General features: G+C 43.3%; 2 protein-coding genes across 2 annotated transcripts; both read left to right on the top strand.

The window, feature by feature from the left end:
- Positions 1-3,330: 3,330 nt before the first annotated feature.
- Positions 3,331-3,870, top strand: LOC137362612 (histone H1-like). The gene has a single exon (XM_068026965.1). The coding sequence runs from the start codon at positions 3,331-3,333 to the stop codon at positions 3,868-3,870; it is 540 nt and encodes a 179-aa protein (XP_067883066.1).
- A 934-nt stretch (positions 3,871-4,804) lies between these two features.
- On the top strand, positions 4,805-5,116 carry LOC137362615 (histone H4-like). The gene has a single exon (XM_068026967.1). It carries the CDS (start codon positions 4,805-4,807, stop codon positions 5,114-5,116), a length of 312 nt encoding a protein of 103 aa, XP_067883068.1.
- The last annotated feature ends 18,098 nt before the right edge of the window (positions 5,117-23,214 follow it).

The raw sequence follows: 23,214 nt of genomic DNA, 5'->3' as shown, positions 1-23,214 counted from the left end.
CAGCTGCATTTTTCCAGCCCTGGCAACATCCAAATAAATCTCCTCTGAACACACTCCAGTCCAGTTACATCCTTTCTGTAATTAGGTGACCAGAACTGCACACAGTTTCAGGTATGTGAGGGTGAGATTCACTCTCTATCTTACTGTCTCCAGGATGTGTCCCTCTTGTGAGATTGATATGGTGTCTTTCAATTTGATCGTGGGTGTGCTTTTGAATTGAGATTGAGGCACCTAACTTTCAGCAGTACAGAATTGGAATGGATTCCAAACAATGTCTGTCTCTTCTGCTTTGTTTGATTGCTGGATTGAAAATGTGTCTCTGAACTTGGGATCAGTGAGAGTTTGACTATTTCTGCTCCATGTGACTCTGGAATTAACTGATGGCCTCTGGGAGTGATAACAAACCTACTCTGTGTTGCAAGGAGCTGACTGCACATTTCCTTGTGCCTGGGAATCATCACATTCATTTTGTTCCCTGGAAGTATTTGCCGACAGAAAGGAAGAATAATATATCTTGTAACTGAAGATCAGTTGAGGTGGAAGCTAGAAAAGAGATTAATGTAACATTTCAATTAATAATCATTATTACTAACCACAAATACTCACCAGAAATACAAAGAATGTCAGTGTCTGATTTCACTGCAGATCTCAGCATCTGCTGATCAGGTGTTTTAACCGATTTACAACAATTTAGTGACATCCAGAAACAAGCCAACATCTGCACTCTTCCAAGATTGCGATTACCTGAGTGATGTTTGTGCAGATCAGGTTTGGCCAGTCTGGACATAGCAGTGGAAGCCTTACCCATGCGCTTGTTGATTTCTGCATCTACAGACAGGTTACTGGTGATAGTTGAGCCGAGGCAGGTGAACACTTGAAAGGTACACTCACAGTAAACAGCGTGAAACAGGAGTTAAACCACGAACATGTATTACAGAACTGAGGCGAGAAACAGAAAAGATTTTCAACAGCAGCTTATTCACGTTCGGTCTCACTTACCTAGTGCACACACAGGCCGAGAAAGGCCTCTCCATTCCGCCGCTCACTCCATGTTCCGGGATCAGTTCATCCTCCACAGTGCCTCTCACAAACAGCCCGCGACTCTCCCTGAACTTGCCCCGGAGTCAATGGAGATCTCTGGTCCAGACTGCGGACAGGATCCCAAAGCAATGTGCTGCTGGAAGCAGATTGCTGTTTACTGCCTTACCCCTAGGCTGCAATATCTCCATTCCCTCTGTTAAAAACAAACTCTTACCGCTCACTGAGTAAATGGTGTTCAACAGATTTGCTGGAGTAGGGGAGCGCGCATGCGCTCGTTCGCTCATTCACAATCACCGGTGGAGGCGGGGCTGTACCGCGCATGTGCTTCATTCGGCAACAGTTTGAACAACAATAATCAATCGGAACTTTCTCCAGTTCAGTTTTATCTGATTTTGAGCAATGGAACCGGGACTGTGGGCAAGATTAGAGAAGGTTTCCAGCTGGGAGATGAACCCTTTACCAAGCTCAACTTGAGATCATTCTCTGCACTATGTTTGCTGTACATTAGCTCGAATTCTCAAAGTGATCCTCCGAGAGAGTCGATGTGTTTGCCGGAATGGGGCAGGAGTTAATATCTGATAGTTACAGTCACAGATCAATTTAATCAGATTGTAACGTCTGTTTCCCCAAGCGGATCTTTCGAGATAAAACGAATCTTACAGTTCAGCCTAAAACTCAATAATTACAGGCCAGTCAGTCTAACCTCAGCAGTGGGTAAATTATTGAAATATATTCTGAGACAAGATAAACTGTCACTTAGAAAGGCACGTGCCAACTGAATTGAATTTTTAAAAGGATGACAGATCAGGGTAGTGCAGTTGATGGATTCGACATGAATTTTAGCTTTTGACAGGCCCCCAAAATGCAGACTGTTTATAAAATAAAATTTAATGGGATCCAGGGAAATGCAGCAAGTTGGATGCAAAATTGCCTCAGTGGAAGGAAACGCAGAGTAATTGTTGACGGCGGCTTTTGAGACTGGAGGGCTGCTTCCAGTGGTTTTCCCCAGGGCTCAGTAATGGGTCCCCTGTTTTGTTGATGATCTATATGAACAAGTTGGACATAAATGTTGAGGGACACGATCAAGAAGTTTACAGACGACACCAATATTGGCCGTGTGGTAGATAGAGAGGAGGATTGCTGTGGACTAGAGGAAGATGTTTATGGTCAGGTCAGAAGGGCAGAAAAGTGGTGCATAGAATTCAACCCGAAGAAGTGTGACGTGATGCACTTGGGGAGGTCAAACAATGCAAAGGAATACACGATTAATGAGAAAATACTGAGAGGTGCAGAGGAGGTGAGGGACCTTGGAGTAAATGTCCACATATCCCTGAAGGTGACAGGGCAGTGCGGTAATATGGTTAAGAAGACATATGGAATCCATGCCTTTATTAGCCGAGGTATAGAATATATGAGGAGGAAGGTTATGCTGGAACTTTATCATCATTGGTTAGGCCACAACTTGAGTCCTGTGTGCAGTTCTGGTCACCTCATTACAGAAAGGATGTAACTGCACCAGAGAGGGTACAGAGGAGATTTACGAGGATGTTGCTGGGACTGAATAATGCAGCTAGGAGGAAAGATTGGAAAGACTGTGGTTGTTCTCCTTGGAACAGAGAAGGCTGACGGGAGATCTGATTGAAATGTATAAAATGTTGAACGGCCTGGATAGAGTAGAGCTGAAGGGTCTATTGACCTCAGCAGAGAGATCAAAACCTGTCCTGGGAACTCTACATTTAGCGAACAGTTCGACATGAAAATGTGTAGATGTGAATATTGTGTAGGAGAGAGTGTATTAAAGGTGCTGACGGGTTAGTCTAATGTCACTGTGTTTGTGGGTCCGAGTCCGAGTCCCTCCTGTGTAAAATAAAAAGATTTTCCAGTCAAAGAAGCACATTGCTCCCCTTCTCATCCCCAAAGTGGGAATTCAGTGTAGTTTCTTTGTTGATTTCAAGATTTCAGTCCAAAAGTGGAGAACATGTCAGCGATCGGGGGAGAGAGCGCCATCAGTGCAGCAATAAAACGGGTTTCAGTCAAAAATGGAGTCTTTACTTCAAGTACAAACTTTTCGACAGCAAGCATTCTGATGTTAGAGACAGGAATTATCTAGTCTGGGATTTTGCAGTACCCGAATTTCAGTGGAATTGGAGAGTTTAGGACCAGAGAGAAACAGCAGGTTGTCTCCGCCCCCGTCCGCTCACTGCCTTTAAGTTGCTCTGTGCTGCCCCCACCGGCTTCATTTCTGACCCAGTTCTGACTGACAGAGATAATCTGTGCAGAGTCCCGGACATGACCGATACAGCAGGCGCCGAAACGGCTCCTCCAGCCGCCGCCGCTGAAGTCAAGACTCCTAAGAAGAAGAAAGCGGCTCCCTGGAACAAGTCAGCCGGTCCCACGTTGAGCGAGAAGATCCTCAAGATTGTGGCGGATTGCTCCGATCGCAAGGGGACCTCACTGCCCGCCATAAAGAAGGGTCTGGGTCGGAGCGGTGTGGATGTGGGGAAGTACAGGACCCAAATCAAGCAAAGTATCAGGAGGAATGTGAATAAAGGCTCCCTGGTGCAGTGCAATGGAACGGGCGCCTCCGGCTCCTTCAGAATCCCGAAGCAGGGAACCAAGGGAAATGTGGGAAAGAAAGTCAAGTCAGGAGCAGGCAAAAAAACTTTCGTGAAGAAAACAGCTGGCAAGAGAGTGACAGCAAAGAAATCAGCAGCCAAGAAATTACCAGTCAAGGAACTAGCAGCCAAGAAATCGGCAGCGAAGAAAGCAGCAGGCAAGAAAGTGACCAGCAAGAAGGCGGCAACGCCAAAGAAATCCCCAGCGAAGTAAGCAGCGCTTCCAAAAAAGTCTCCTGTGAAGAAGGCCAAAAAACCCAAGAGTGCGGAAAGGTGCTCAAGAAAGTTCAATCATCAAGGGGCAAGACCAAGCCGAAAGCAGCAAAGGCTCAGAAAGCAGCCCCTGGGAAGAAGTGAAACTGCACGGGAAACTTGCAGACATCTGAACCCAAATGCTCTTTTCAGAGCCACCCACATTTCTCAGGAAAGAGCTGATCCCCCTATCAAATGATCCCTGTCACGCCGCCGTGTGCACATTTCACATAGAAATGATGGGAAGTAAATACAGGATCCCTGGTGACTCGCTGACATACATTGCACTCAGCCCTTCCCCCACTCTCTGCAACTAAACAGAGGGATGTCCCGTCCTCACTGCAACTGGGGATATGTTCGGTACAGTCACAGTTCATGCTCCTTTCACTAATTCAGAGTGAGAGGGTCTAACACAGGAATACTGGCGAGAATTCCCGCGTCACAACTCAAACCCCAATACATGAGTTTCTCTAATTCAGCTGGGGTAAGGTGTTAGCAAAATACTCAATCCGTCTGGGAGGGGAGGTGTGTGGAAACGGGTTGACTTGTGATCGGAAGCACTGTGCTTAGGCGGGTAGATGATCAACTTTTAATTGTTATAGATCCTTATTTGACAGCTCCGGGTTTCTGTTATCTTTGACTATAAAGGCCGAGTCTGGAAGTTTTGTGCTGAGCTCTATTGTTGAGAGTTTTGTTTTTGAATTGGCGGTTGAAGCAAGTGGGAGGCGGAGCTGGAGGATGAAAGACATTTCACAGCTCTGTCTGTCACTCAATTTCCTCCCTGCCCTGCCTCTCACTCTCTGCCCGTTTTTCAGTCAGGTCCGGGCGAGCTGCATAAAAAAGGCAGCAGAAACAGCTCGTTTCTCATTCAGCAACGAGTTGAGTGAAGAAGTGTCATGTCTGGAAGAGGTAAAGGAGGCAAAGGATTGGGCAAAGGCGGAGCAAAGCGGCACCGCAAAGTGCTTCGTGATAACATCCAGGGTATCACCAAGCCAGCAATCCGCCGCCTGGCTCGCCGTGGTGGAGTGAAGCTCATCTCGGGTTTGATCTATGAGGAGAACCGCGGGGTGCTGAAGCTTTTCCTGGAGAATGTGATCAGAGATGCGGTCACGAACACTGAGCACGCAAAGCGCAAGACGGTCACCGCCATGGATGTGGTGTACGCTCTGAAACGCCAGGGCCGCAATCTCTATGGATTCGGCGGCTAAACAAATCCACCCTTTGTACCAAACACAAAGGCTCTTCTAAGAGCCACCCAAAGACTCACAGAGAGAGCAGTGACATGGAAACTTGAATTAATAAGATCAAGTTATCTGAATATTGTTTATCTTTATCAAGAACGGCACGGTGGCGCAGTGGTTAGCACTGCAGCCTCACAGCTCCAGGGACCCGGGTTCGATTCTGGGTACTGCCTGTGCGGAGTTTGCAAGTTCTCCCTGTGTCTCATCCGCAAACTGCCCTTCCAGCGCCTGGTGCGGGAGATCGCGCAGGACTTCAAGACAGACCTGCGCCTCCAGAGCTCGGCCGTCATGGCCCTGCAGGAGGCCAGCGAGGCTTACCTGGTGGAGCCCTTTGAGGACACCAACCTGTGCGCCATCCATGCCAAGCGAGTCACCATCAAGCCCAAAGACATCCAGCTGGCCCGCCGTATCCGCGGGGAGCGCGCCTAAACTCACCCTGCCCTGATCTGAGATTGGCATCAAATAACACAACATGGGGCGGCACAGTGGTGCAGTGGTTAGCACTGCAGCCTCACAGCTCCAGCGACCCGGGTTCAATTCTGGGTGCTGCCTGTGTGGAGTTTGCAAGTTCTCCCTGTGTCTGCGTGGGTTTCCTCCGGGTGCTCCGGTTTCCTCCCACATGCCAAAGACTTGCAGGTTGATAGGTAAATTGGCCATTAGCAATTGCCCCTAGTATAGGTAGGTGGTAGGGAAATATAGGGACAGGTGGGGATGTAGTTGGAATATGTAATTAGTGCAGGATTAGTATAAATGGGTGGTTGATGGTCGGCACAGACTCGGTGGGCCGAAGGGCCTGTTTCAGTGCTGTATCTCTAAACTAAACTAAACTAAACATCTCTTTTAACAGCCACCAAATCGGCAAAACAACGATCTGCGATCTCCTGTTGTCAGAGAAATGTGGTTTAGAGCAGATCATTTTATTAGAGAGCCGATCATTGTGTAAAAGCTTTCGTTTGCATAAACGGTAGATTTGCTAAAATCCCTGACAAATATCGCCAGAGGCGAGCAGCTAAATGCCCGAATCCAGTACTGAGAAGGCTGAGGGGAGATCTGATTGAAATGTGCAAAATTTTGGCGAGCCTGGAGAGAGTGGAGGTGAAAAGTCTTAGCAGAGAGTTCAGTGACTGTGCGGCATATGTTTAAAGTGATAGGTAGAAAAATTAGAGGGAAAACGAGAATTTTATTTTCACCCAGAGGGTGATGGTGGTCTGGAACTCACTGCCTGGAAGGGTAGTTGAGGCAGAGACCCCCAACTCATTCAAAAGGAATCTGGATATGCATCTTAAGTGCTGTAATCTGCAGGGCGACGGTCTGAATGCTGGAAGGTGGGATGAGAATAGGTGGGCCGTTTTTCGGCCGGGACATACACGATGGGGCAAGTGCCCTCGTTGTAGGCCAATACAAAGCAGCGCTAGCATTAAAAAATTGCCTTCTCAGACAGCAAGCAGCCTTTTAACAGACAAAGTGGGTGGCTCTGAAAAGAGCCTTTGGGTTCGCAGATTTAAGTCAGGCCGCTTCACTTGCTCTTGGTGCTCCGAGCGGTGGTTTTCTTGGGGAACACGGCCCACAGGGAACTGCAGTCCAGCCCGGGACGAGCGAGACTTGGCCTTGGACCGAGCTTTACCACCGGTCTTCCCTCTTCCAGACATTTCCACAATCTGACAAATACTTTCAGGAAGAATGTTGAGAACCGCCCACAATAGTCTCATTTATACCTTCGAGAGGAATGGTGGCGGGGGCACTGGTAATTTGTCACTCTGCATTGGGTGTCATTGTACTCTTCATGTGACCAATCAGAGAGCGGCTGAATTCACCAATCCAGAAACGCCAAGGAGATGAGGGCGGAAAATAACGGCGCGAAATTGTAAGACTGCAAACGAGTTTTCAAATGTGAAAATCCCGCCAATATATTTGTAAAACACAGAGCGGCTTCAATATAGATCATCACATTTTTAGGTAACTTGGTTTTACCGCAAATATTTTAAAATCTTTTTTATATTGTATTATTCTACATGTGGTAACAATTTCCAGATTGGCTTTCACATTCCGCCATCGATTCGAGTTCACTCTCTATCCTTTTTGAAACATTGTATAACCAGCGGACAGAAAGCCTCTTTCACAGCATTCTGTAACCATTTCAGCTCAATGTTCCTAATGATACTGCATCGCTGATTATAGACTGATCCCTATTGGTGAGAGACAACAGCGGAGTTTATAATCTTAGTGTCAGGTGTCAAAGAGTGAGACTGAGGGTTCCCACACCACCGGGGTTTCTAGATAATGTGCTGATTACTTATTGAGGACAATCTTGATCTCGGGATATGAGTGACTGAGAAATGATGCCTGTGCGTTCAATCAGATTTTATTATCGAAATATAGCAAAGGGGCCGAATATGAACGCGTCCATTAACAAAGCTCACAAATGGTCAGTAATTAATGATCGGGACATTATTAAGTAGAGACAGGAAGATCGCACGGGCAGTGAAACTGTATTAACCAGAATCTGTGGGATTAAAACAGAGATCACAAAGGCATTTAGAAAATACAAGTCACTTGCTAAAAATATCAAAACAAATTGATATTATAGAGATAATGTTGTAGCTTTTTGAGAGACGTTGTGGGTGGCTCTTAAATTCGGAACTCGCAGTTTATACACATCCCCAGAGATCTATGTTAATGAAGGATGGGTGAAAACCATGTTCGTGATTGGCTGGTTTACAATGAAGTCAATTCTTGAGGTTCTGTATTTATCTGATTGCTTACTTTAGATAACCAATCAAATTTAGTGTTCTGCGAAGCCACAACATTTCACAGCAGTCAGCTCAGTCCATTGCTCTTGCCTGTCACCTATCCACCGATATCCCTGACTTTCTCACTCCCTCTGCTACTCTCTCTTCAACTGTTTCAGTTTTGCTGGCACCAGCCCGTCACCTTTTTCATTCTGCACGGATCATTCCTCCGCACTTCAGCTTACTTACAGAAGACAAGGTGGCCGAGTGATAAAAACGATGAACTGCAAATCTGTTGTGCTCTGCATGCGTGGGTTTGAATTCCATACTCCTTGTTTCTGAATGTTTAAAATAAGAGCACCGGCTTCGTGTTCCATTCGAGTTCGCTGCTTCTTTCAAAGCAAGAAATACGGATGTGTAAAATAAACACAGTGACAGTGTTGTAGTGGAGTATTGCATCCAGTTCTGGTTATTTGAGGGTACAGAGTAGATTTATCAGAATGTGTGAAGTCGATAGAGATGGGTTTGTTCTCCATTGAATCAACAACATTGAAACAGTTGAAGAGACAGTAGTAGAGGGAGTCAGAAAGTCAGGCATATTGGTGGAAAGGTGACAGGCAAGATCAGTGGACGAGCTGACTGAAGGGACATTTACATCAAGTGTGAAACATCATGACAAGTGAGACAAGGAAAAACACTTCCCATTAGCTCATTGTACAAGGACATAGTGACTGAAATTGAGTATTTTGGGCAGGAGATGTCGGGTGAACACGGAGTGAGTGGTGATGATCTGGAAGTCACTTCCCACAAGGGAGCTGGAAGTAGAGACAATCAATTATTCAAGAGATTATTGACACAGCATTTGAAGGAATTAAACTTGCAGAGCTACAGGGATCGAGCGGTGGAGTGAGTGTGATTGGATTGCACTGTGGAGAGCTGTCATGGACTCGATGGGCCAAATAGCCTCCTTCGGTGCTGTGAATAACTCTTTGTTTACTATTAGTTTCTGACTGAAAACTGATCAGTTTAAAGGCTATTTTAAATCTATATTTATTCAAGAAATGATAAATTTACGGGAGACGTACATGGATGATGAGAATCATTTTATAAATTGCATTGACTTGTTCGGTTTTAAAACTGTTTTTTTAAAATATTTTGTCTGTGTGTAGTTTGTACTCTGTCCCCGTCAGTTCCTGGTCTGTGAGTGTGAGTTTACCTTACATTAATTCATTCTCTGTTATCTGAATGTAGGTTCAATCTTTACCCAGAGCACCGTGTGTGAATTGAACTTTACCTATCTCCCTTTTTATTATTATTTAACAAAGATCTGCACACTCTTGTTTCTGACTGTGAACTCATTTATTAGTTTAGAGGACATGTCTTCTTCAACATAAATTTCGTTGAAAGAAAATTGAAGTTCAGCATTGTGGGAGATGCACATGGATGATGAGATTCTTTTGTAAGTTTTAATTTGGAAATCACGTTGATCATTTTTAAGTTATAAAATGAAGCTGCATTATACCAGAATTGAGGTCTAACCTGCAGTAGAGAACTCAGGTCAACTGCTTGGAAAGCAGATATTCTCAGCATTATACCAACATCACTATGTGAGTTTAACGTATGTAAATGAGTACATTATTCTGTAACATTTATTTTCTGTTATGCGACTATGTCTGGTTCCAGTTCATCATGTCAGCCTCTGGTACTCTGTATGAGGTAGGATTCATGTGCTGTATGTCAGTTTCTGGTACTGCCTGTGAGTGTGAATATATTTCTGCATCCATCAGTCTCTCAAACAGAATGTGAGTGTGGATTAGTTCATTTTTCATCCATCTCCGCAACTGACAGTGAGAATGTGATTCATTCAGTATCTCTGTGTCTCTGGTATTGTTTGTGAATGTGTTGCTTATTCTGTGTTTTTCTGTGACTGGTAGAGTTTGTGAGTGTGGCATTCATTCTGTACCTGTAAGGAAATATTATTGAATGGCATTGTGGACTCAGTGTTTTTTAGGCACTCCTAATCGATGTGAATCAGATTTGTCCTGTGTCCATCTGTTTCACGTCATGTAATTGAGTGTGGGGTGCATTATATAACTGTTAGTCCATGGCTGTGATAGATAGATTTTTGATCCGCAAAGCAGTAAATCGTTCTTGGGACAGCCAGGAAAGTCAAGTTGAGCACAATGACATCAGCCATGATCATATTAAATGGCAGAGTAGGGTGGAGAGGTCAAATAATCTACTCTTGGTCATCTTTGTTATGTTCTTAAGATCTTCTCCTGCTTGACATGACTAAACAATCTTCCACTCACTCGGTGAATGGCGCTCACAGGCACAGCTGGGGGAGGGGTGCGCATGCCGTCTTCGCCTCATGATGACGTCATAGTGGGCTGGGTTATATCGCGCGTGCGCAGATCTCTGCAACAATTCAGCTTCAAAACTCAATGGGAACTTTGGTCACTGATCTGAAACGTTAACTCTGCTTCTCTTTCCACAGATGCTGCCAGACCTGCTGAGTGGTTCCAGCATTTCTTGTTTTTATTTCAGATTTCCAGCATCCGCAGTATTTTGCTTTTATTTAAGGGAACTTTGCCCATTTCACCCTCATCAATGTCTGAACAATGAAACTGAACATGGGGTTAGGGTGGAGGGAGGGTGGGGAGGGGTGCAGGGAATCTATAACCTAGAAAGCCGGGAGCTGATCCCATTTAGATGTTCAAATTGCCGCCTCTCCCTGGAGGGTGTTTGTTATTATACAAACTCTCCTCTCAAAACAATCCGACAGAAACATGGGAGGAAGGAGGGAGCCGGTGTGTTTGGTAGGACCTTGAATAATTAATTTCAGTCAGCAAAGGTTTGTCTAACCGGAGTGAAACCCGCGGTCAATGTGTGTAATACGGAATGGCGATCTTCATCGTTTCATTCTAAACAAGAGACACGGACCTGCCGCGATTATACCGGACACACAAACACAGTGACAATAGAGCCCGTCCCAGAGTTTCAGCTCCCGGTTGTTAAATGTCCTCATTTACACAGTCTTTACTGTGAATCTCTGGGGTTAGTTGCTGATTCCTCGTCCTGTATCCCTTAGACACTCGGAACCAGGAGATCCTCACACTCCCTTTTGGAAGATTTATTGACAGGAATTTTTACAAACTTTGGCTGAGTCGATCATAACCTGCTGTTCAATCATAGTATTATTTAAGGAATTAAGAACAAAGAACAAAGAACAAAGATAATTACAGCACAGGAACAGGCCCTTTGGCCCTCCAAGCCTGCGCCGATCCAGATCCTCTCTCTAAAAATGTCGCCTATTTTCTAACGTTCTGTATCTCTTTTCTTCCTGCCCATTCATGTATCTGTCTAGATACATCTTAAAAGACTCCATCGTGCCCGCATCTACCACCTCCGCTGGCAATGCGTTCCAGGTGCCCACCACCCTCTGCGTAAAGAACTTTCCACGCATATCCCCCCTAAACTTTTCCCCTTTCACTTTGAACTCGTGTCCTCTAGTAATTGAAACCCCCACTCTGGGAAAAAGCCTCTTGCTATCCACCCTGTCTATACCTCTCATGATTTTGTACACCTCAATCAGGTCTCCCCTCAACCTCCGTCTTTCTAATGAAAATAATCCTAATCTACTCAACCTCTCTTCATAGCTAGCGCCCTCCATACCAGGCAACATCATGGTGAACCTCCTCTGCACCCTCTCCAAAGCATCCACATCCTTTTGATAATGTGGCGACCAGAACTGGACGCAGTATTCCAAATGTGGCCGAACCAAAGTCCTATACAACTGTAACATGACCTGCCAACTCTTGTACTCAATGCCCCGTCCGATGAAGGAAAGCATGCCGTATGCCTTCTTGACCACTCTATTTACCTGCGTTGCCACCTTCAGGGAACAGTGGACCTGAACACCCAAATCTCTCTGGACATCAATTTTCCCCAGGACTTTTCCATTTACTGTATAGTTCACTCTTGAATTGGATCTTCCAAAATGCATCACCTCGCATTTGCCCTGATTGAACTCCATCTGCCATTTCTCTGCCCAACTCTCCAATTTATCTATATTCTGCTGTATTCTCTGACAGTCCCCTTCACTATCTGCTACTCCACCAATCTTAGTGTCGTCTGCAAACTTGCTAATCAGTCTACCTATACTTTCCTCCAAATCATTAATGTATATCACAAACAACAGTGGTCCCAGCACGGATCCCTGTGGAACACCACTGGTCACACGTCTCCATTTTGAGAAACTCCCTTCTACTGCTACTCTCTGTCTCCTGTTGCCCAGCCAGTTCTTTATCCATCTAGCTAGTACACCTTGGACCCCAAGCGCCTTCACTTTCTCCATCAGCCTGCCATGGGGAACCTTATCAAACGCCTTACTGAAGTCCATGTATATGACATCGACAGCCCTTCCCACATCAATCAACTTTGTCACTTCCTCAAAGAATTCTATTAAGTTGGTAAGACATGACCTTCCCTGCACAAAACCATGCTGCCTATCACTGATGAGCCCATTTTCTTCCAAATGGGAATAGATCCTATCCCTCAGTATCTTCTCCAGCAGCTTCCCTACCACTGACGTCAGGCTCACCGGTCTATAATTACCTGGATTATCCCTGCTACCCTTCTTAAACAAGGGGACAACATTAGCAATTCTCCAGTCCTCCGGGACCTCAGCCGTGTTTAAGGATGCTGCAAAGATATCTGTTAAGGCCCCAGCTATTTCCTCTCTCACTTCCCTCAGTAACCTGGGATAGATCCCATCCGGACCTGGGGACTTGTCTACCTTAATGCCCTTTAGAATACCCAACACTTCCTCCCTCCTTATGCCGACTTGACCCAGAGTAATCAAACATCTGTTCCTAACCTCAACATCCATCATGTCCCTCTCCTCGGTGAATACCGATGCAAAGTACTCGTTTAGAATCTCCCCCATTTTCTCTGAGTCCAAGCATAACATTCCTCCTTTGTCCTTTAGTGGGCCAATCCTTTCTCTAGTTACCCTCTTTCTCCTTATATATGAATAAAAGGCTTTGGGATTTTCCTTAACCCTGTTTGCTAAAGATATTTCATGACCCCTTTTAGCCCTCTTAATTCCTCGTTTCAGATTGGTCCTACATTCCCGATATTCTTTCAAAGCTTCGTCTTTCATCAGCCGCCTAGACCTTATGTATGCTTCCTTTTTCCTCTTAGCTAGTCTCACAATTTCACCTGTCATCCATGGTTCCCTAATATTGCCATTTCTATCCCTCATTTTCACAGGAACATTTCTCTCCTGCACGCTAATCAACCTCTCTTTAAAAGCCTCCCACATATCACATGTGGATTTACCTTCAAACAGCTGCTCCCAATCTACATTTCCCAGCTCCTGCCGAATTTTGGTATAGTTGGCCTTCCCCCAATTTAGCACTCTTCCTTTAGGATCACTCTCGTCTTTGTCCATGAGTATTTTAAAGCTTACGGAATTGTGATCACTATTCCCAAAGTAGTCCCCTACTGAAACTTCAACAACCTGGCCGGGCTCATTCCCCAACACCAGGCCCAGTATGGCCCCTTCCCGAGTTGGACTATTTACATACTGCTCTAGAAAACCCTCCTGGATGCTCCTTACAAATTCTGCTCCATCTGGACCTCTAACACTAAGCGAATCCCAGTCAATGTTGGGAAAATTAAAATCTCCTATCACCACCACCCTGTTGCTCCTACATCTTTCCATAATCTGTTTACATATTTGTCCCTCTATCTCACGCTCGCTGTTGGGAGGCCTGTAGTACAGCCCCAACATTGTTACCGCACCCTTCCTATTTCTGAGTTCTGTCCATATTGCCTCACTGCTCGAGTCCTCCATAGTGCCCTCCTTCAGCACAGCTGTGATATTCTCTTTGACCAGTAATGCAACTCCTCCACCCCTTTTACCTCCCTCTCTATCCCGTCTGAAGCATCGATATCCTGGGATATTTAGTTGCCAATCATGCCCTTCCCTCAACCAAGTCTCAGTAATAGCAATAACTCTCAGTAATAGCAATAACTAATAGCAATAATTAATGAGACATTCTGTTCACTACTGAGGCCTTGAACTCAGTCTGAGCAGACCAACAAGTGAAAGGTTCAGCACTTTTCCAGATATAGCAGACAGAGCTCGATAGAGGGACTCAGGGTTAATCCTGCACACACAGGGCAGTTTGAGTGACAGTCACACAGGGACGGGAACTGATCTCGATTCCGTTGCCTACTCACCCAACAAGGACAGTTTTGGACTGACTAAACATCCAACTCACTATAATTCAGTATGGAGAATGACAGAGGCTTGTCCACTCCATCTTTCCTTACTTTATCTGGGACATTCTGTAAGGGAAAGTGTTCCAGTGCCTCGCACTCGCAGACAACAACTGACATGTGTTGAGACAGTCAGTGTTAGTCTTTCACTTACCATGAATAGGCGACTCTCCAAGAACCTGTAAATCCAATATCCCGAAGCAGCTGCTCTACTCAGAACTTGGTCGTGGTAGGAGAACCCCAGGTGGACAGTGGAAACACATCAAGATGTCCTCAAATCATCCCTCATTTGGGAAGACATTGTACTCTTCAGGGATATTTGTCAGGAGCATGCAAATGCGAACTCGACGCAGCGAAGGCAGCACCCACACCGCCAAAGCAGTCATTTACCTGACCCTTCCAGCACCACCTGTCCCTGATGAGACAGAGTCTGCAGATCATGCATTGTACTTATCAGCCATTTCAGAACACATCAAACTGGAGTGGAAAAAAGTCATCCTTGATCCCGAGGGACTGTCTGAGATGAAAGAGAATAAATAGGCCAATATAATGATCAGCATTAATAATGAACAGGATAGGGAGGAGATCGAGAGCAGGGAGATAGAATAGGGAGGGGAAGTGGCCTGTGACGTTTATATAATGAAACACATTGACAGAGATCCTGTCCTATTTGGGTAAAGACCTATTCAAGATAGAAAAATGTAAACTACTCTCTCGCTGACATTTTGTACCAGAGACAACCTCTCTATTATTTCCAAACTCAAAGCAGGGCCAGATTGTAAACAAATACTATATTTCTCACTGAACCACATTTACCTGTTGGACTCTATGCAGATTCGCAGGACAAGGCCATTCAGATATATTTTCAGTCACTAAGAGATTCATTCTGATGACATTAAGCAGAGACTATAACTTTCATCCCTCAAACACTCGGATTCACTTTGACACTTCTACGAGATCCGTTTGGCCAGTTTAGGAGCCGCCCCCTCACCCCTTCCTCCGCTTTATTCCGACCATCTTCCAGTCTCACTGTCACACACAGTACCATTAATTTGCTTTTGATCAAGATAATTCAAAGGTTGTTTGCAGCGCCAATCATTGAAATAATAATGGCAGTGAATTGTACAAAATATCCAATATCCACCCGATCACCATAATTCCAACCGGGCGGAATAGTGAGAGTGCAGTTGGGAAGGGAAACAAGTTTATAAGAGACAGTATGAGAAAATATTAATGGGGAAACAAAAAGGAAATCAATAACCATTTATCAAGAAACAAAAATTCAAATGACAGTGCAAAAAATTGGGCTTTGTTTATGGATAAAGAAAGAAACGCTTATGTGAAGGAAAAGGTAATGAAATAGTGTGTTATATGTATGTTCACAAAAGAAAAGGGTTAAGTTAATATCACGGGAGAAGAGGGGTGCAGAGTTATTGGATAGGACGAAAAAGTTCTGGATAGGTTGACATCTCTTTAAGTTAATAAGTCCAGAAAGGAAGTATCCCATATTACTGAGTGAGATACCAGAAGCTCTGAGCAAAATCTTTGAATATGGAAGGTGTGCCAGGTGACTGATGGATTACACTCCTGTTCTGGAAAGGAGAAGGAAATATCTGGTAACAAAGACCATTATTTTTGACAACATTGGTGAATTAATAAAGGACAACCAGGACGGATTTGTTCAGGAAAAATCATGTGCGACTAACATCATTGAATTCTTGTGGTTGAAGTTACTGAAGGTAGTACAGTAATTCTTGGATATATGCTCTTCCAAAGGCATTCAATCAAGTAGTGAATAACAGACTTACATGGAGAATAGAAATGCATGTTAAAATTGACACTGGTATCCTGAGATGATAGTTGGTTAAAGGACAGGAGGCTATTCTGTGACCTTGTCCTATTTACACCTTCTCTTTTGCTATCTCTTGCCCCACCCCCACTTTACTTGCTTATAACCTTTTACAATTCTAATATTTGCTCGTTCTGAAGTAAGGTCACCGACCTGAAATGTTAACTCTGCTTCTCTCTCCACAGATGCTGCCAGACCTGCTGAGTATTTCCAGCATTTCTTGTTTTTATTTCAGATTTCCAGCATCCGCAGTATTTTGCTTTTATTTTAGAGTTTAGTCGTGAACTGATCCTTTTTGCTTACTGGGGCAGAACTATGCAGTGGAGTGACGCAGAAAACTGTACGAAGAACAATGTTTTTATCGGGCGCACAATGTTGAAGTTTGAGGAGGACAAAATACATAGCAATGCATGCAAATGGTAAAGAGCTGTAAGTTTCAGGTAGATGTCACCTGAACAGAGGTGAGACAGAGAATACCCAAGCCATCGCACCTTTAGATTCCTGACCAAGATAGACCTACAAGGTACAAACTCAAGTTATGTGACCAAGTCAGAGAGTTCATTAGGTTTAACTAAGATGCACAAAGTTAATACTTAACAAGGCAATAGATATTCAGTAAAACACAACACCCATTCTTGTTTCTGTACTTGCTGCGGCACGGACTTCTCTCCTTCTTCTTCCTTTGCTGTGTTTTCTTGACTGTGTTCTACCTTCTCCTTCTAAGCGCTAACGATCTTCTATTGGCCCCTCTCATTGCACAAACTGACAGATACAGAGTAAAATCAACCTTCACAAACCAGGAACTGACAGACATAGAGTAAAATCAACGTTCATACACCAGAAACTGACAGGTACAGAGTAAAATCAACATTCACATACCAGGAACTGACAGGTACAGAGCAAAATCAACATTCACATACCAGGAATTGACAGGTGCAGAGTAAAATCAACATTCACATACCAGGAACTGACAGGTACAGAGTAAAATCAACATTCACATACCAGGAACTGACAGGTACAGAGTAAAATCAACATTCACATACCAGGAACTGACAGGTGCAGAGTAAAATCAACATTCACATGCCAGGAACTGACAGGTGCAGAGTAAAATCAACATTCACATACCAGGAATTGACAGGTACAGAGTAAAACCAACATTCACATACCAGGAACTGACAGGTGCAGAGTAAAGTCAGCATTCACATACCAGGAACTGACAGGTGCAGAGTAAAATCAACATTCACATACCAGGAGCTGACAGGGACAGAGTAAAATCAACATTCACATACCAGGAACTGACAGGTGCAGAGTAAAATCAACATTCACATACCAGGAACTGGCAGATACAGTACAGATCGTTGGCCGGTAGTTATTTTAAGGCAGGGAATTAAAAAATGACGCAATGATCGAACCGATCCATGAACGTTCCTGTCGGAGATCTCGAAGTTACCTTCAGCTGTTGGTATTCAAATAACTGCAGTAAATCGATTCTTTCAGAGAGGCTGTCAGTGGATGTTAAAAGAGCCGATGTGCTTGGTGCTTTATTTTTGTACATTGTGGAGATCTGCAAGGAGCTGTTGTGCTTGGTCACCGCAATGTCCAATCGCAGGTCAAATTTATGTTGCAATGTTTTACAAAGGAAAAAAATGTCAAAGCCATTACAGAATAGAAGTTGATAAAATATTCTCATCATCCAATCAGCTTCATTCTCCTGCTTGATCGGCGTCGCCCTGCAGCAAGTTTGTTTCATTCAAGTGTTTCTCCAATTTCCTATTGAAATCATTGATTTTCACTGCTTCCACCACACTTGTGGACAGACAGTTGCAGCAGGTATAACAAAAAGTGCTTCCTTACATTTCCCTGCATCTCTTTCCCAAAACCATCAATCTGTGTCTCCTCGTCCTTGTACCATCAACTAATGGGAACAGGTTCTCCTTATCTAACTTACCTACACCTGCATCAAATTTCCCCTCAATCCACATTGCTGTAAGGAGAACAACAACTTACTTAGATAACACAATCCAGAGCCATCTATCCAAGCTTTTCAATAACAAAAGAATAGTTGTGCTGTAAGTAGTATAGACAGGAGCATAACATCAAGAGACTTTGATAGATCAACTGATTGTCTCTGCCCAACGCACCAGATTTTCTGTATCACCTGAACATTGCTCACCGCTGTGTAAAGTTTGGAGTATTTTCATGGCTTACATTTATGCAAGAACTACAATGTCAAGGTTGGATTGTAAAGCATGACGGTCATCTTCACTGAACTACGTCAAAAGGTCATGTTGTGAGTGGTGTGGAAGATGCACGTAGCCATAGGAAAAAAAGGGCAAGTCATGTAGCTGGAGAGGGATCCACAATGTGGGGGCGATGGACCGTGACATATTTTACGTTTCTGACAAATAAGAACAACGAAAATAATAGGATTAATGATGTGCTTTGCACATCAATAGATTGAAGTCTGTTTGATCTGTTGCTTGCTTTATTATGAAATTTGTTTTCAAGGCTATACTTTGTTTAAACCTTTGTGTGAGAACAATGGGAGAGACACCAGCACTCCTTGCAGGGAGATTGAAGAGATAAAGGCAGAATTAAAGAAAGAAATGTCTGGGATCAGCAAGAATGTAACCTTTAGGATCTTTGCTAAAGTAGAAAGAATCTGGAAGCATCTGTAATGTGTGTAGATTCAACTATTAACTAACTAGTGTCAAACAATGATGTCAACCTGGACCAATTAGGACACTTAGAACAATTCAAAACTAATATGGTAACATTCTTGCACCACAAAAAGGAGAAAAGAAAGGGTGTTACAGGACATCGTCATCACACTTAGACAGGGGTCAACAGAAGATCGTTGGTACTTAAAAGGAGAAGACAGAATACAGTCAAGAAAACACAGCAAGGGATGAAGAAGAAGAGAAGTCCGTGCCGCAGCAAGCACAGAAACAAGAACGGGTGTTGTGTGTCGCTGCATATCTATTTCCATTGTTAAGTATTAACTTTGTACATCTTAGTTAAGCCTAATAAACTCTCTGACTTGGTCACATAACTTGAGTTTGTACCTTGTAGGTCTATCTTGGTCAGGAATCTAAAGGTGAGATGGGTTGTGTATTCTCTGTCTCACCTCTGTTCAGGTAACATCTACCTGAAACTGACAGCTCTTTACTATATGCATATTTTGCTATGTATTTTGTCCTCCTCAAACTTCGAAATTGTGGGCCCGTTAAAAACATTGTTCTCCGTACAGTTTTCTGCGTCACCTCACTGCATAGTTCTGCCATTAAGCAAAAAGGATCAGCTCACGACGAAACTCTAAAATAAAATCAAAATGCTGCGGATGCTGGAAATCTGAAATAAAAACAAGAAATGCTGGAAATACTCAGCAGGTCTGGCAGCATCTGTGTAGAGAGAAACACAGTTAACGTTTCAGGTGAGTGACCTTTGATCAGAATATTTGCAGCACTGTCTGTTTTTATTTCAGATTTCCAGCATTCACAATGTTGTGTTTTTATGAACATGAACGCATTGCTCAGCGACAAGTTGAAATCATTGTACAGCATTCTATTAATCAAAACGCCGGAGGTGCGCAGTGCCGTAAGCGATGGTGGTATAGTGGTGAGCGGAGCTGCCTTTTAAGCAGTTGGCCTGGCTTCGATTCCCGACCATCGCAATCTTAAATTGCAGGTTTACTTTCTGTTGCAGTATTTTACAAACGAAAAAGTTTCAAAGCCTTGACAGAATTGAAGTTGATAAAATATTCTCATCATCCAATCAGATTCATTCTCCTGCTTGATCAGCGTCGCCCTGGAGCAAGTTTGTTTCCTTCAAGTGTTTCTCCAATTTCCTATTGAAATCATTGATTGTCTCTGCTTCCACCACTCTTGTGAACAGACAGTTGCAGCAGGTATGACAAAAAGTGCTTCCTCACATTTCCCTGCATCTCTTTCCCAAAACCATCAATCTGTGTCTCCTTGTCCTTGTACCATCAACTAATGGAAACAGGTTCTCCCTGTCTAGCTTACCTACACCTGTATCAAATTTCCCCTCAATCCACATTGCTGGAAGGAGAACAACCACTTCCTTAGATAACACAATCCAGAGCCATCTATCCAAGCTTTTCAATAACAAAAGAATAGTTGTGTTGTCAGAAGTATAGATAGGAGCATAACATCAAGAGACTTTGATAGATCAACTGATTGTCTCTGCCCAACGCACCAGATTTTCTGTATCACCTGAACACTGCTCACCGCTGTGTAAAGTTTAGAGTATTTTCATGGCTTACATTTATGCAAGAACTGCAATGTCAAGGTTGGATTGTAAAGCATGACGGTCATCTTCACTGAACTACGTCAAAATGTCATGTAGAGAGTGGTGTCAGTGTGGAAGATGCACGGAGCCAAAGGAAAAAAAAGGCAAGTCATGTAGCTGGAGGGGGATCCACAATGTGGGGGCGATGGACCGTGACATATTTTACGTTTCTGACAAATAAGAACAACTAAAATAATAGGATTAATGATATGCTTTGTACATCAATATATTGAAGTCTGTTTGATCTGTTGCTTGCTTTATTATGAAATTTGTTTTCAAGGCTATACTTTGTTTAAACCTTTGTGTGAGAACAATGGGAGAGACACCAGCGCTCCTTGCAGGGAGAGAGAAGAGATAAAGGCAGAATTAAATAAAAAAATGTCTGGGATCAGCAAGAATGTAACCTTTAGGATCTTTGCTAAAATAGAAAGAATCGGGAAGCATCTGTAATGTGTGTAGATTCAACTATTAACTAACTAGTGTCAAACAATGATGTCAACCTGGACCAATTAGGACACTTAGAACAATTCAAAACTAATATGGTAACATCCTTGCACCACAAAAATGATAAAAGAAAGGGTGTTACAGGACATCGTCATCACACTTAGACAGGGGTCAACAGAAGATCGTTGGTATTTAAAGGGAGAAGATAGAATACAGTCAAGAAAACACAGCAAGGGATGAAGAAGGAGAGAAGTCCGTGCCGCAGCAAGCACAGAAACAAGAACGGGTGTTGTGCGTTACTGAATTTCTATTACCATTGTTAAGTATTAACTTTGTCCATCTTAGTTTAGCCTAATAAACTCTCTGACTTGGTCACATAACTTGAGTTTGTACCTTTTAGGTCTATCTGGGTCAGGAATCTAAAGGTGAGACGGGTTGTGTATTCTCTGTCTCACCTCTGTTCAGGTAACATCTACCTGAAACTTACAGCTCTTTACTATATGCATACATTGCTATGTATTTTGTCCTCCTCAAACTTCGAAATTGTGGGCCCGTTAAAAACATTGTTCTCCATACAGTTTTCTGCGTCACCTCACTGCATAGTTCTGCCCAGTAAGCAAAAAGGATCAGTTCACTACGAAACTCTAAAATAAAAGCAAAATGCTGCGGATGCTGGAAATCTGAAATAAAAACAAGAAATGCTGGAAATACTCAGCAGGTCTGGCAGCATCTGTGCAGAGAGAAACACAGTTAACGTTTCAGGTCAGTGACCCTACTTCAGAACGAGCAAATATTAGAATTGTAAAAGGTTATTAGCAAGTAAAGTGGGGGTGGGGCAAGAGATAACAAAGGAGAAGGTGTAAATAAGACAAGGTCACAGAATAACCTCCTATCCTTTAACCAACTACCATCTCAGGATGCCAGGGTCAATTTTTTACATGGATTTCTATTCTCCATGTAAGTCTGTTATTCACTACTTGATCGAATGCCTTTGGAAGAGCATATATCCAATAATTACTGAATTACCTTCAGTAACTTCAACCACAAGTATTCATTCATGTTAGTTGCACATGATGTGCCCTCAGCAAATCCGTACTGGTTGTCCTTTATTAATTCACCACTGATGTCAAAAATAATGGTCTTTGTTACCAAATTTTTCCTTCTCCTTTCCAGAACAGTAATGTAATCCTTCAGTCACCTGGCACATCTTCCATATTCAAGGATTTTGCTCTGAGCTTCTGGTATGTCCCTCAGTAATTTGGGATACTTCCTTTCTGGACTTATTAACTTAAAGAGATGTCAACCTATCCAGAACTTTTTCATCCTATCCAATAACTCTGCACCCCTCCTATATCGGGATATTAACTTCACCCCTTTCTTTTGTGAACATACATATAACACACCATTTCATGAACAAAAACAAGAAATGCTGGAATCACTCAGCAGGTCTGGCAGCATCTGTGGAAAGAGAAGCAGAGTTAACGTTTCGGGTCAGTGACCCTTCATCGGAACGTTAACTCTGCTTCTCTTTCCACAGATGCTGCCAGACCTGCTGAGTGGTTCCAGCATTTCTTGTTTTTACTTCAGATTTCCAGCATCTGCAGTATTTTGCTTTTATATTATTACACCTTTTCATTACCTTTCCCATCACATGGGCGTTTCTTTCTTTGCCCATAAACAAAGCACAATTTTTTGCACTGTCATTTGAAATGTTGTTTGTTTATAAATGATTATTGATTTCCTTTGGTTTTACCCTTTAATATTTTCTCATACTATCTCTTATAAACTTGTTTCGCTTCCCACCTGCACTCTCGCTATTCTGTCTGGTTGCAATCACGGTGATAGGCTGGATATGGGATGTTTTGTACAAATCACTGTCATCATTATTTCAATGATTGGCGCTGCAAACAACCTTTGAATTATATTGATCAAAAGCAAATTAATGTTAACGTGTGTGACAGTGAGACTGGAAGATGGTCGGAATAAAGCGGAGGAAGGGGTGAGTGGGCGGCTCCTAACCTGGCCAAACGGATCTCGTAGAAATGTAAAAGTGAGTTCGAGTGTTTGAGGGATGAAAGTTAAACATCTGATAGTCTCTGCTTCATGTCATCAGAATGAATCTCTTAGTGACTGAAAATATATCTGAATGGCCTTGTCCTGCGAATGTGCAGAGAGTCCAACAGGTAAAAGTGGTTCAGTGTGAAATACCGTATTTGTTCATAATCTGGCCCAGTTTTGTGTTTGGAAATAATAGAGAGGTTGTCTCTGGTATACTATGTCAGCGAGAGAGTAGTTTACATTTTTCTATCTTGAATAAGTCTTTACCCAAATAGGACAGGATCTCTGTCAATGTGTTACATTATATAAACGTCACAGGCCACTTCCCCTCCCTATTCTATCTCCCTACTCTCGATCTCCTCCCTATCCAGATCATTATTATTGCT

The sequence above is a fragment of the Heterodontus francisci genome, unplaced genomic scaffold, assembly GCF_036365525.1.
Source record: "Heterodontus francisci isolate sHetFra1 unplaced genomic scaffold, sHetFra1.hap1 HAP1_SCAFFOLD_452, whole genome shotgun sequence".
Taxonomy (NCBI): Eukaryota; Metazoa; Chordata; class Chondrichthyes; order Heterodontiformes; family Heterodontidae; genus Heterodontus; species Heterodontus francisci.
This window is presented reverse-complemented; position numbering and strand designations above follow the sequence as displayed.